The sequence below is a fragment of the Mesitornis unicolor genome, unplaced genomic scaffold (genome assembly GCF_000695765.1).
Source record: "Mesitornis unicolor isolate BGI_N332 unplaced genomic scaffold, ASM69576v1 scaffold10434, whole genome shotgun sequence".
Lineage (NCBI taxonomy): Eukaryota > Metazoa > Chordata > Aves > Mesitornithiformes > Mesitornithidae > Mesitornis > Mesitornis unicolor.
The window spans coordinates 2,595-14,887 of NW_010179422.1; the positions used below are offsets into that span (position 1 = coordinate 2,595).

The 12,293-nt window shown below is 52.8% G+C and overlaps 2 protein-coding genes across 3 annotated transcripts; one reads left to right on the forward strand and one right to left on the reverse strand.

Annotated features, from left to right (window-relative positions):
* Positions 1 to 542: 542 nt before the first annotated feature.
* On the reverse strand, positions 543 to 1,532 carry LOC104539279 (C-C motif chemokine 4 homolog). 2 transcript variants are annotated; one of them, XM_010182758.1, is made up of 3 exons: positions 1,463 to 1,532; positions 936 to 1,050; positions 543 to 618 (listed from the first exon to the last, which is right to left on the reverse strand). In XM_010182758.1, exons 1-3 carry the CDS (start codon positions 1,530 to 1,532, stop codon positions 543 to 545), a joined length of 261 nt encoding a protein of 86 aa, XP_010181060.1. The 2 variants fall into 2 exon arrangements, with proteins under 2 accessions (XP_010181060.1, XP_010181059.1); XM_010182757.1 differs by having other exon boundaries at positions 543 to 630.
* Positions 1,533 to 10,703: 9,171 nt separating this feature from the next.
* LOC104539280 (C-C motif chemokine 4-like) lies at positions 10,704 to 12,293 on the forward strand. The gene is made up of 3 exons (XM_010182759.1): positions 10,704 to 10,779; positions 11,296 to 11,407; positions 12,206 to 12,293. The coding sequence occupies exons 1-3, from the start codon at positions 10,707 to 10,709 to the stop codon at positions 12,291 to 12,293; spliced, it is 273 nt and encodes a 90-aa protein (XP_010181061.1). The 5' UTR covers positions 10,704 to 10,706.

The window sequence follows — 12,293 nt, forward strand, 5'->3', positions numbered from 1 at the left end:
TGATTAAATACCTTATGAAAAGAGTGAGCCAAGCTACCTGAATGTAATCTATGCACTTCTAACCTCCTTCAGGGTTTTTCTCTTCCTATTTTGCAAAACAGGACATTCAGATAGGGAAAGCCTGTGGGAGTTTTGACAGCATAGAGAAGGGAATAAAGAACGTGTTACCACTGTTATGATTAGAGCCATTGTCATTGCAAAGAACTGTAATAGAGGCAAAGACAGAAAGTTCTTACAAAAATATTTATTTCTTGAAATTTGAATTAAATATTACGTCAAATATACAATTCACTCAATACAGAAAATACAACGTAGCATAATTCTTCATTAAAAAAATACATCTATTAAATAATACTGTTATTTATCTGGAGTGGAGTTATTGCACCTGATCTCTCCTGTATAAAAAATTAAATAGCAAAACACTAAAGTCAGATTCTAGGACATTTTCAGTTTCTCAGCTATCTTTAAATTGTCCGACAGCACCCACAGCTGGTGGCTGGCCCATCCCAGCTGCTCGGGGGCACAGGGACTGTCCCGGGGGCTCAGTTCAGCTCCAGCTCGTTCATGTACTGCTGGACCCAGTCATGCTCAGGGTTGGTGCAGACTTCCCGGCCCTTCCTGGTGACAAACCTGTGGGGTGCAGAGAGGTAAATTGTTGGTGGGAGAGCACTGCATGGAGAGAAGCCCTGCCACAAGCCCAGCCGCTCTCATAGTTCAGCAGAATTTGGACTTGCACCTTGTCGTGCCCATCACATCAAGCAGCCACCAGTTAGTCTGCAAAATGGTGGAGCAGGACCAGTGTGAGCCTCCTGTGTGTTCAGTCCATGGAGCACCACCTCGCACCTCTCCTCCCCGATCCTTCCCATCCCCTGTCTGTCCCTCTCTGGATCCTCAGCCCCACGCAGACCCCAGCCCGCCCTGAGCAGAGGACTTACACGACGGCGGGCTGGGAGCACTGGCTGTTGGTCTCGTAGTACTCCACCACGAAGCTGCGGGGCAGCTGCCGGGAAGTGTAGGTGAAGCAGCAGGAGGTCGGTGGGTCGGAGCCAACTGTGAAGGACAAAGACAGTGGTCAGCGGTGGCGAGGGATAGGGAGCAGGGGCAGGGAGCTGGATTGCAGGGGTCTGAGGGAGGGGGGGGTCTGGGGAATGAGGAGAATGCAGAGGAAGAAAGAACAAGGGCTTTTTTCTTCTTCCTTCAATTCTTTGTTTTCTGGGTTCACCCTGAGCAGGCTTTGGCAAAACCCATGCCATGCTCTGAGCTGTGCCTCTCCCATAGCAGGAGAGCTCCAATGGCCCTGGGGGTGTCATATATGGCATATATGTCATATATGGCAGGTGTCATAGCATGGTCTGACATGGGGAAGGACTCGGGGGCAGAAAGGCTGGCAGGAGGGACCCTGTCCCAGCAGCATCATCTCTCCTGTCCCCAGTCAGAGAGGATGAGGGGAGCCCAGACTTACGTGGCGCAGTGGAGGTCTGGTAGCAGAAGGCAGCGATGAGAATGGCAAGGGCAGCCACAGAGACCTTCATGTCAGCTGAGAAGTGGTGGCCGGAGCTGGAGCAGGCAAGTGGAGCTGGAAAGCCTCTGCTTTGTCTGATGCTGGGACAGCCAGCAGTTCCCTCATTTATGGGGCAAGGAGGTCCGTGCCGCGGCTTGCGTAGGCCTGGTGGAAATTCCCCCAGAGAAGAGGCTGCTTGTGGTGCAGGCGTGTGGTGGAACAAAGCAGCAACACCAGCCCCGGAAGGGTGAAGTTACCACTCAATTCAGAGCCTTCCCAATGACACAGGATGTGAAACACTCACCATTGCTATTTCTGCTTCTTTCATGCATGTCCCTTAGCAAGAAGTTCCCCTGTGGAGGTTCCTGCATTTGTCAACAGGCCCCTATTGCCCAACCTGCCCCAGCAGATCACAGGTGAGGATGTCTCCTTCCGAGAGCTGTGTAAATGGGTTGGAGAGCTTGCATGGGATGGGACCAGGCAGAGAAAGAGGGGCTCAGGTCTCCTCTGTCTTGGACTGGTTCCCTTCCACACCTGCACAGCCCGTGCTGCCCCAGTGAAAGGAGATGGCAGCCATGGGACTGCATGGCCTGTGTGTGCTTCACAGTGTGAGGGGACTCAGGGCATCTCCTGCAGCTGTGACAGCACTGCAAGCACCAGCATAGGTAGTGGTGGGCATAAAATGAGAGTCCCAGAAGCTGAAGCACCTGATTTTTCTCTTCAGTTTAAGGGAAATAAGAGTTGCGATGGGTCATTATCTCCTGGAGGTGCCTGCCACACTCCAGCTTCTATGAGGAGACTCTAAATGACCAATTTAGGTTGGACACTTGAATTTCAATGGGAACTGATAGGTGAGGTGGGGCCTGGCATGAAGACAGAGAGAGCCGAAAGGATTGTGGAGATGTTGGCTGTGACCTTGAAGATGAGGCAGGAGGAGCTCCAGGAGAAGATTGAGGAAGAAGACATTGCTTCTGACGATCAGGAGCAGGTTAACTGGGGGATGAGGGTAGAAACTGGGATTTCTGGCAAGAAAAGAGTATCTGATCTCAGCAGAAAAGATAAAATTGTCATGACCATGTTGTATGGGAGAGAATAAGAGCTGACAGCTCTCTGAGGGCTGGGCAAGGGCTGCGACCAGGGATGACTTACTGGGAAGAAGTCACCAGCCTACATAGACACTGCCATGGAGTCTACCAGGCCCCTCTCTGACCCTGAGGAGAAGAGGGAAGGCCTGTAAGGGAGGTGATGGATGTTCTGGGAAGAGCTCAGGACTGTCCATCCATAGCGAGATACTCCTAGAAGGACATCTATTCTCAATAGGGAAGCAGACACATTTCTGGGGAATGTTTCCATTTCATTATTTCCAAGACATCACCGAGTGGTGGTGCCTTGACAGATGCTGCCTGAAAGTCAGTGGAAGGACTAGAACTTGAAGCGGAGCAGCCCAACCGCACCACCAGCACCTCTGCACCAGCACCACCACAGAGCTGGGCGCTGACTCACCATGTTTCTATTAAAGGCTCCCTGCTATCGACCAAGGCGCCTTCTGTAAATAACCTGGTGTTTTCCAAATATTACTCCAACGCCACGTGCTGTGCACAGCCTTCCACCAGCCGTGAGCTGCCCCCTCCCCTTCCACCAGCCGCGGCAGGTTAACTGTGTGCAGGTTAACTGCTCTACTCCATGTGGGCAGAGAGCGGACTGGAGGACAATGTGGTCCTGGACTTGCCCAGAACAACTCCCAAAGGTGCCCAAGAAGGTGACCCTGCTGGGAGCCGTAGTGGTGCACCTGCCCCTCTCCCTGGCTGGGGAGGGGAGATCCATCCCATGGAGCAAACGTTGCTCTTGCCAAGCCGAGCATCACCTCCTTCCTGGCTATCACAGCCAAGCTGGTCCCCTCTCCATCCTTCCCTTTACCATCCACAGAGAGAGGCTCCCCGGCGCCCCCACCACCGTCCCCTCTCCATCCTTCCCTTTCCCATCCACAGAGAGAGGCTCGCAGGCTCACCCACCACTGCGCTCCCAACTCCACTTGTCAGCTTGCTTGTCCCCAGATATCCTGGAAGGACGAGGAGTGGAGCTGCCTCTGCAGGCAGGGCGCCTGGCCAGGCAGGAGGACGCCAGCTGGACCAGAAATCAGCTCTGAGCTTGCATCGGCTCACTTGGCTCCTCTGTCTGCTTGTTCAGGGAATGTAACTTGTGGATGTACGTAATCGCGTGGTTTGCCTCTGAGCTGTTCCCTGTGATTGTCCCTTCAAGCATCCATGGGTCATGTACTGAGATCCGTCACCTACAGCCATCTGGTCCTGTCCTGCTCCCAGGGCACATGGCGTGGGTAGGGCAGGCAGGAGAACTACCATATACGGTGTAGAAATGTTATGACGAAACCCATGTTTCATTAAAACAGAAAAATTATTTGGAAATCTGCATTGTTCATTTGAATGTTCTCAATGAGACATTTTCCCTTTTTGGACAGCAGAAAACCTCCATGCATTTATACCTTTGTCAGCAAGCAGATGCCAAATTAGTTTGGACTGTCAGGGACCATGTTTTAATTATTAAGAAAAACTTTCTCATTGTAGCTGAGTCAGTTTAGGATCAATTTAGCCTAGATAACACATGTCACAGAGGCCAGGTAAAGGCTGAAACTTTTCTAATGTTGAAAGCCATAAATAAACCCAAAGTCAAGGTGCTTGCTTCCCAGGGGTCGGTTTTTTTCCTGAGAAATCTGATAAAAGCCCTTGGTCTGCCAGCTCTTTCCAGGCTGGATCTGGATGGGAGGCTGTAGTCATATTGGTGATGCCCTGAGATATTGCAACAAGTGTTTCCTTGCCCACTCATCCCCCTCCAGTCATGATGAAATGAGAAAGTGATTTATTCCAGCTCTTCTCCCTTTAGAAAGAGGGGAAGCTGCATGACTTGGATGAAGGACCATCCAGACTGGGAGGTGCTCTGAGGCAGGGAGGTAACCACGAGGGAGTGGGCTGGGGCACCTGAGGGAAATTGGGTCCATAGCAGAGAGCACTGTGAGGTGGAAACTCTCCCACCAGCTCCACCAGGACCCATCACCACCTCATGGGCTCCCTTTGCCCCCGCCACGGGCAGGATGGGCTGTCTGGAGCAGTCAGGCTGACGTTGTGCCAATTTACATAGAGGGATACCATAGAGGTTTTCTGTAAGTCCCTGAAAAATCCCAGGAGAAAGTGCTAAGTAAAGCAAATGCCCAAAATAAATTCAGTGATAGCAGAAATAGGGAAATTCTCAATCTTGAATGAAAGGGGAACCCTGAAAAAAACGGTATGGTGAGACTGGCTAATGTAAGTTGTTATTTATAGCAGGTTTTAATGCTGAGGAGTCGGAATTTGCTCGGAAAAGGAAGTATTTTAAAATGTCCTGAGTTCAGAAACTGCCTTGGGGACAAGCTCTACTTCCACCCACAGCGGTCGCCATCCTGCCCTGCTTGGAGCTCCAGCACCAGTGACTTTTCATGAGTGTCCAGAAATTTCACCCCAGCCATTCTTGATGTTTCTGGAGAAATGTTGGAATTTTTGAGATGACATCATGTCCTGGAACTGGCTCCAATGGGAACCTGTGCGTGGGGGGGTGACTGGGAGCCATCTGTCTCCACCAACTGCGGGAGAAGGGGAGAGTGAGTGCCGGCCACCGCCAGCTAAGAGACTCCTTTGTCCTTCCCTGAAATCGTGTCATGCCAGGAAGATGTTTGTAGCTGATAAGAAAAATGTATCTCGTCAAAGGTTCAACCTTCCTCTGGCAAGGGCAATTCCTGAAAAAAACACACTGGGGAATGCTATTGCTTTCTAAAGGCTGATGTCTCAATTTTTTCCTGGCCTTTCTTTTGAAACAAACCAAACCAAAGAGGATTAAGTGCACAGTATTTCAAACCAAATTAAAGTGAAACAAAAAAGCCTCCTTGCTCCATACCCCTTTCCATACTTGGCTTGAAATGAAAGAAAAGAAACAGGGAAAATGTGTGTTTTAGTAATTTTTTGAGCCTTAGGGAAGCGGCTGCGACAGTCAGAGTGCTCCTGGTACACCTCAACTGCCAGTGCTGGGGGCTGGGATACCCCCGACCCACACTCCTCGGCATCCCTTAAACCCTGCAGATGCCTGGGAGGCCCCTGTGCTGGGGCTGCATCCCCTACCTGAAGAAGCCCATCTCCCTGGGACAGCCCATCTCACTCAGATCTTCCGTGGGTCCAGAAAGAGCAAGGAAGAATGGGATGAAAATGCAGAGCTCTGCTAGGATGAAGAACAAAACCAGTTTATAAATTAACCCACTGGGCCTTGTGTGCTCATCATAATCAAGCAAAAAGGAAAAGCAGCAAGCCACAGATCGCTTGCAGTCATTTTCCTGTGCTCCTGGCACCAGCTCTTCGGGGGCTGGGTGGGTGCAGGTCACCTGCAGAGCACAGGGCAGCTGCACCCACGGGTGATGGGCGCAGCCAAACACCACGGCCTTGCCCTGCTCACAGCGGGGCTGAGGCCAGCGTTAGCATCCAAACTTGTGTCAGGACCATTGCCACAGCTGAGGGCTTCCCTAGTGTATGGCTGTCAGACCTCCTGAAGACCCTGCGCCCACCAGCTCGGTGCCCCTGTTTGCAGCATGGTGGCAGGGATATGTCTGGTGTTGGTGTCCTCCACAGCACTGATGGGGGTAGGAAACCCCACGGGAGGTGTGAGCCCCTGCTCCCACAGCGAGGTGTGAGCTTTCCACCCCCCATGGTTATACACGGAGACTGACAGCGAGCTCGGATGTTCGCTAACCTGATAATTTATTTTGGGCTTGCTGCAAGGCTGCAAACCACTTCCCATGTGTGGGGGCTGTTTGAAGGTTAGGGCTCAGCAGTGTCCCTCTGAAGCACAGGCCCTATCCTGCTCCCTGTGATGCTGAGACGTTGCCACCCCAGATGGGCTTGTGCCCTTCAAAAGAGCCATTGTCCCTTCACCCTGGCCAGCACGGGCTCTGCCTGGCACCCACGTCTCCTGGGGAGAGGGGAGCCCCAGCGCCGCTGGACGGTACACCACGTCCCTGCAGCCTCCCCGTGCGGCCTCCTGCATCCCTCAGGACTGCACAGAGTGGGACAGGACAGACATGCTGGGACAGTTTGTGAGTGGGAGTGGAGAGGAGCTGGGCTCAGTCAGGGATCACCTCTGCCCCAGGCTGCGAGTGCAGAGACAAGGTTGTGACCCCCCAGGGCACCACACCTCTGTCCCAGGCAAAACCACCAGTGCCCCCCAAACTGAGCAGCCCCCACCCCAGAGCTTGCACTGGGGGCTTGTGAGCGAGAGGAGCAAACAGCCCACTGGAGTGATGGGGACGGAGCAATACCCCTTTATGTGCTCCGAGGTCTCACTGATAGTGCAACGGTGCCAGGGCAGGGACTGTGCCCCCTGGGAAAAGCAGTCACAGCTTCCCCACCAGCCTGGGGACCACTCGCACCACCAGTGAGCAAAGCATCCTGCACCCCTCTGCCCTTTGTGATCTGTGACTCTTGGCGAGGGCAGGATTTCAGGGTGCTCGAAGGAGTCCCAAGCCCTCTGGGCTAATCCTTGCCACCATCTATCTCAGGGGTAAAGACTTAGCACCCACTGTAACATCCTTCCCGGCAATCTTCCACTTTAAATAATTTTAGCTTTCTTCTTCTATCCTGACTGCACCCAAACAAGTCTCATGCCCCAATCTGGGTGAGGCTAAAATGACAAAAAAAAAAAAAATTAGCTTCCAAGAATAATAAAGGAAGCTTGAGAGAGGTCAGCATACGAACACTTAAACTGCAGGAACAGTGACAGTAGAGGGCTCTGGGTTTTGATGGAGAAGCGAAAACCAGCATACAGAAACAGAAAACTGAAGACAGAAGCTGGCCTCAGGGGCCAGTGAGGGCGAGTGGCTGTGGGAGCAGGCAGGAGCCCGGAGGCGGGAGGGAGCAGGCGGGAGCCTGCAGCCGGGACGCAATGCCGGGGTCCTGTGGCAGGGGGTCGGCAGCGCAGGGGGGCGGCTGTGGGGGAAGAGAGGTGCCCCCCTTCCAGGAGGCGTCTCAGCACTCGGGGGGAAACAGCACCACAGCTGACAACGGGCGGTTTTGTCAGCGCGGGGTGGTTTGTGCCGATGACACAACCAAGCGACTCCAGCTGCAGCAGCTCTTTGCAGACTCCTCCAGCTCTGCCAAATTCATTAGCAGCAAATGACAGCTCCTTTCCTCCTCCTGACCATCTCAGGGCTTCCAGATGGAGAACACAGCTGTCCAATGTCACATCCCACCCCCGTCACATGTCCCCACCACCCCTGGGTGACAGTGCCACATGAACCACCAGCCTGTGGCTCGTTTGTTGCAGGGGACAGGCTGGGCAGTGGAGGCTGTGAAGTTCCCATCAGAAGCTGTCTCTGGCTGCTGTTAGCCACAATCTGTCTTTCCACAGCCACAACCTTTCTCACCCAGCAATGCAGTGCCGACAGCCAGCGTTTGTCACTTCCCTGTGCACATGTGAGTTGCAAGCACAGAGGAACATAAAACTCCCACTGTTGGTTTCTACATTATTTATTTCCATGGCAAAAAGCCATAATTTGATTGTGCTTCGCAGCAATTTGGCCAAGAACTGGAGCCACTTCTTGTTCTGCCGTGCGCCTCTGCCCAGAGCCACTCGGGGAAGGCAAAGTCAGTCCTGCAAGGGCTTGCTGTGAACCCCGCAAAATCCAGTGCCTTCCTCCATACCTGTGTAAGGGCTTAGAGAGCTTTTGGCCTCAGTAAAAGCACACCCTCGGCTGCTCTGGTGATGTCTCTGCCCATTGGCAGGGTGAGCCGGCAGGCCACCACAGCCATTTAGGACCATACAGGGGAGCACAAGTGCAAAAGAGATCTGGGGGTGTGAGTGTGTGGAGGAGCAGATCATCACCTCTGTCAGGGCTCCTGGACCTTCTTTCCAAGCAAATTTCCAAGGATGGTGTCTCCGCTTTCAGATCCATGGTAGCTGAGCAGGGAATTTGTGCTTCTGGGGATGAAAATGCAGACCACCCCCAGGCCTGAGCATCCTCTGCAAGGTAGGGGCTGGGACTCCAGCTGCACCTCTGGGCTGTGGCAAGGTGTCAGGAAGCCCCAGGTCACCCCTGTCCCTGCAGAGCTGCTGCTCTGCCCGGCTGAAGAAGCTGGCCCAAGACAACAACCTGATGAGGCTTGAAAGTTACTCCGATCTCAACCATGTTCTCCACCACATGTTTCTCACCTTTTTGGCTAGAAAATCCATCCTGGACTCAAGGGAGCTTTTAGAGGGAGAGGCTCAGGCTGGCAAAATGTCTCTGATGTGGCAAACCACCTCTTACAGTGAACTCCCCGTTCCCCTGCAGGCTGAGGTTGAAGTGGCAAAAGACCCTCCTGTCTGCAGAGACTCTCCAAAGTGGGGTGAGATCCTGCCATCTGGTTGTTCTGTGGAGGCCTGTGGCTGTTAAGGTGACTGTGAGTAGTCAGACACCTCACCAACCTGGTAGCTTTCAAAGATGAGACGGCCGGCCAGGTGGATGAGGGCAGAGGGATGAGTGGAAGTTGTTTGTTTTGACTTTAGTAAGGCTCCCATAAAATCCTCAAAGGATGAAGTATGGGTTAGATAAATGGCCATGAGAAGGACTGAGAACTGGCTAAACAGCTGGGCTTGGATGTGGTCCATGGCACAAAGTCCAGCCTGAGACCAGTCAGCAGTGGGGAACCCCTAGGGCCAGTACTATTTAATGTCTTACTGACCTCGACGATGGGACGAAGCACACCCTCAGCAAGTCTGCAGACGATGCAAAGCTGGGAGGAGTGGCTGACACCCCAGAGGGCTGTGCTGCTCTCCAGCAGGACCTCGGCAGACTGGAGCAATGGGCTGACAAAAACCTCATGAAGTTCAACAAGGAGAAGTGCCAGGTCCTGCCCCTGGGGAGGAACAACGCTGGGCACCAGTACATACTGGGGGCCAACCAGCTGGAAAGGGGTTGGCAGAAAAGGAGCTGGGGGTCCTGTAGGCCACCAAACTGGACTTGAGCAGCAATGTACCCTTGCTGCAAAGAAGGCCAACAGGGTCCCGGGTTGCATTAGGAGGAGCATTGCCAGCAGATTAAGGGAGGTGATCCTTCCCATTTGCACTGTTGAGGCCACTGCTGGAGTGCTGGGCTTCCCAGTATGACAGGCATATGGTTATACTGGAGAAGTTCAGTGAAGGACCATGAAGATGATTCTGGGACAAGAGCATCTCTCCTGGGATGAAAGGCTGAGAGAGCTGGGACTGTTCATTCCAGAGAAGACTCAGAGGAATCGTATCAATGCGTGTGTGCAGAGAAAAGTACATGGAGCCCAACTCTTCTTAGTGGTGGCCAGTGACAGGACAAGAGGCAAGGGGAAATTCTAGTTAAACAGCAGATAAAACTTTTATTAGTGGACACTGAAACAGGTTGCCCAGAGAGGTTGCGAAGTCTCCATCCCCGGAGATATTCAAAGCCCACCTGAACATGTCCTGGTCAGCCCTCCCAGCCGACCCTGTTTTGAGCAGGGGTTGGACTGAGTGATCTCCAGGGCTGTCTCCAGCCTCAGCTCTTCACTGGTCCTTGCTAAGCCAAGCACTGAGGCTGTGAGGGCAGAGCACTTTGGGTAGCACAGAGCCGTGGTCCAGCCACCACTCAGCTCCACGTGCTGCAGCTTGGCAACCTTTGGTAGACCCCTGGCACATCACAGCACAAGCACGCTTTGGAGCCTGCCTGGTTTTTGTTGTTGTTCTTTGTTTTGTTTCGTCTTTTTCCAGAGTTGCATAATCTCAGGCAAACATTGTTTCTTTTGCTATACAGACAGAGGGAAAATCCCTCCTGCAGTTCAGATAAATAGTTCTCCTCTTTGTGACCATGCCGCTTGGCATGTTTTAGTTTCCTTTTGATTCAATGAAATCGAAAAAGAGCACTGACTCAGAGCTCAACATACTTGACTCTAATGTGAACATATCCCATTCTTTCTGCCTTTTTTTTTCTTTCTAATTCCCTTTGGCTCTTTTCCCTTTGGCTGTTTCACTTTCGTGACATCCTCTGTGATCATCCTGGAATTTCCACTCAGGCTTCTCCCGGCTGCCTCCAGGACTCCTTATTAAAAGGGAGCTGATTCCAGCTGCTGCAGACTGAGCCGCATTTGCCAGAGCGGTCCCGTTCTGACTGCCCTTGCCTGACGGGAAGATGAGGATCTCTGTGGCCGCTTTTGCTCTTCTCCTCATTGCAGCCTCTTGCTCCCAAACTTTCTCTGGACCAGGTGAGTCCTGCTTTTTACACTGGTGAAGGCAGAACAGATCTGAGCCTTTGTTACTATTTCTCCATTGAGCTCCCCTGGCAGATAACTGGGAATTTTTCAGCATTTGTGCCACTTACTGCTTTGCGCTGAGATCAGCTGTGTGTAGGCACCCCAGAGTAAGAAAATCATCCATCCATCCATCCATCCATCCATCCAACCATCCATCCACCTCTCCAGCTATCCGATGATCAGAGCACTTATTCTTGGTTATAGTTTAGGGTTTTCAGTTTTTGCCCTGGGGCTGGGGGAGGCAGGGAAATGCAGCTCTGAGCAAAGATGGGGTGGTAATGCCTCCCAGTCCCTGATGATACTGTGCCTGGCATTGGACCAGATGATGCCCAGTGTCCGTTTTGACCTCAATTATTCTCTAGTTTCGCGTGCCCTTCCCTGACAGCATGGCTCCCTGAGCTGATGGGCTGGCTGCTCCCCACACACATCTCTGCACATGCTCACGTTGTCTCTCCTTGCCTTTTCCAGTTGGACCCGACCTCCCAATCTGCTGCTTCTCCTACACACACCACAAGCTCCCACAGAAGCTGATCTTGCGATACTACCACACCAGCACCAGCTGCACCTTGCCAGCCATCGTGTAAGTACCAACCGGTACTGCGGGGTGCAGGCAAACTAAGGCAGTGCAGAGACAACTGCTGTGGGGTGTGCACCTGTGGGGACAGAGCAGGGACCCCAAGGGGATAGGAATTGCACAGGGGCTGCTGGGGTTGCCCAGGGTTGTTCTTGCAGGATTTAAGGAGGGGAAAAGGGATGGGAGCAGGGAAAATTACAGCCAGCCACTGGTTTCAGCATTGGCTTAGGGCACAGGGGAGAACCTCTTGTAATGTGTCCAGTTCTGGGCTCCCCAGTTAAAGAAGAACAGGGGATGACTGAAGAGAGTCCAGCACAGAGCCACTGAGATGATGAGGGAACTGGAGCATCTCCCATAGGAGGAAAGGCTGAAAGAGCTGGGGCTGTTCAGCCTGGAGAAGAGGAGACTGAGAGGGGATCTCATTAATGGTTATCAATATCTTAAAGGGTGGGGGTCAGAAGGTGCTCAGTTGTGCCCAGTGACAGGACAAGGGGCAGTGGTCACAAACTGGAACACAGGAGGTCCAACCTAAACATAAGGGAAAATTTCTTTACTGTGAGGGTAGCAGAGCACTGACCAGGCTGCCCAGAGAGGCTGTGGAGTCTCCTTCTCTGGAGACATTCAAACCCCTGGACCTGCTTCTGTGTGATCTCCTCTGGGTGATCCTGCTCTAGCAGGGGCTGGACTGGATGATCGCCGGAGGTCCCTCCCAACCCCTGCCATGCTGTGGTTCTGTGAATGCCCCAAGGCTGGGATCCAGGCTCTCCTGGGATGCAGGTCTGATCTGACGTGTCTTGTCCACAGGTTCATCACAAAGAAAGGCCGCCAAGTCTGTACCAATCCCAGTGACACCTGGGTGCAAAGCTACCTGCAGAATTTGAAGCAGAACTGA

What these genes read in the sequence shown, in the direction of transcription:
- LOC104539280 (XM_010182759.1), top strand. Translation starts at nt 10,707, where the DNA reads ATGAGGATCTCTGTGGCCGCTTTTGCTCTTCTCCTCATTGCAGCCTCT. An exon ending in CCAAACTTTCTCTGGACCAG is followed by an intron (nt 10,780 to 11,295) that starts GTGAGTCCTGCT and finishes TGCCTTTTCCAG; the next exon opens with TTGGACCCGACCTCCCAATC. An exon ending in TGCACCTTGCCAGCCATCGT is followed by an intron (nt 11,408 to 12,205) that starts GTAAGTACCAAC and finishes TCTTGTCCACAG; the next exon opens with GTTCATCACAAAGAAAGGCC.
- LOC104539279 (XM_010182757.1), bottom strand. Translation starts at nt 1,532, where the DNA reads ATGAAGGTCTCTGTGGCTGCCCTTGCCATTCTCATCGCTGCCTTCTGC. An exon ending in CCAGACCTCCACTGCGCCAC is followed by an intron (nt 1,051 to 1,462) that starts GTAAGTCTGGGC and finishes TGTCCTTCACAG; the next exon opens with TTGGCTCCGACCCACCGACC. An exon ending in TGCTCCCAGCCCGCCGTCGT is followed by an intron (nt 631 to 935) that starts GTAAGTCCTCTG and finishes TGCACCCCACAG; the next exon opens with GTTTGTCACCAGGAAGGGCC.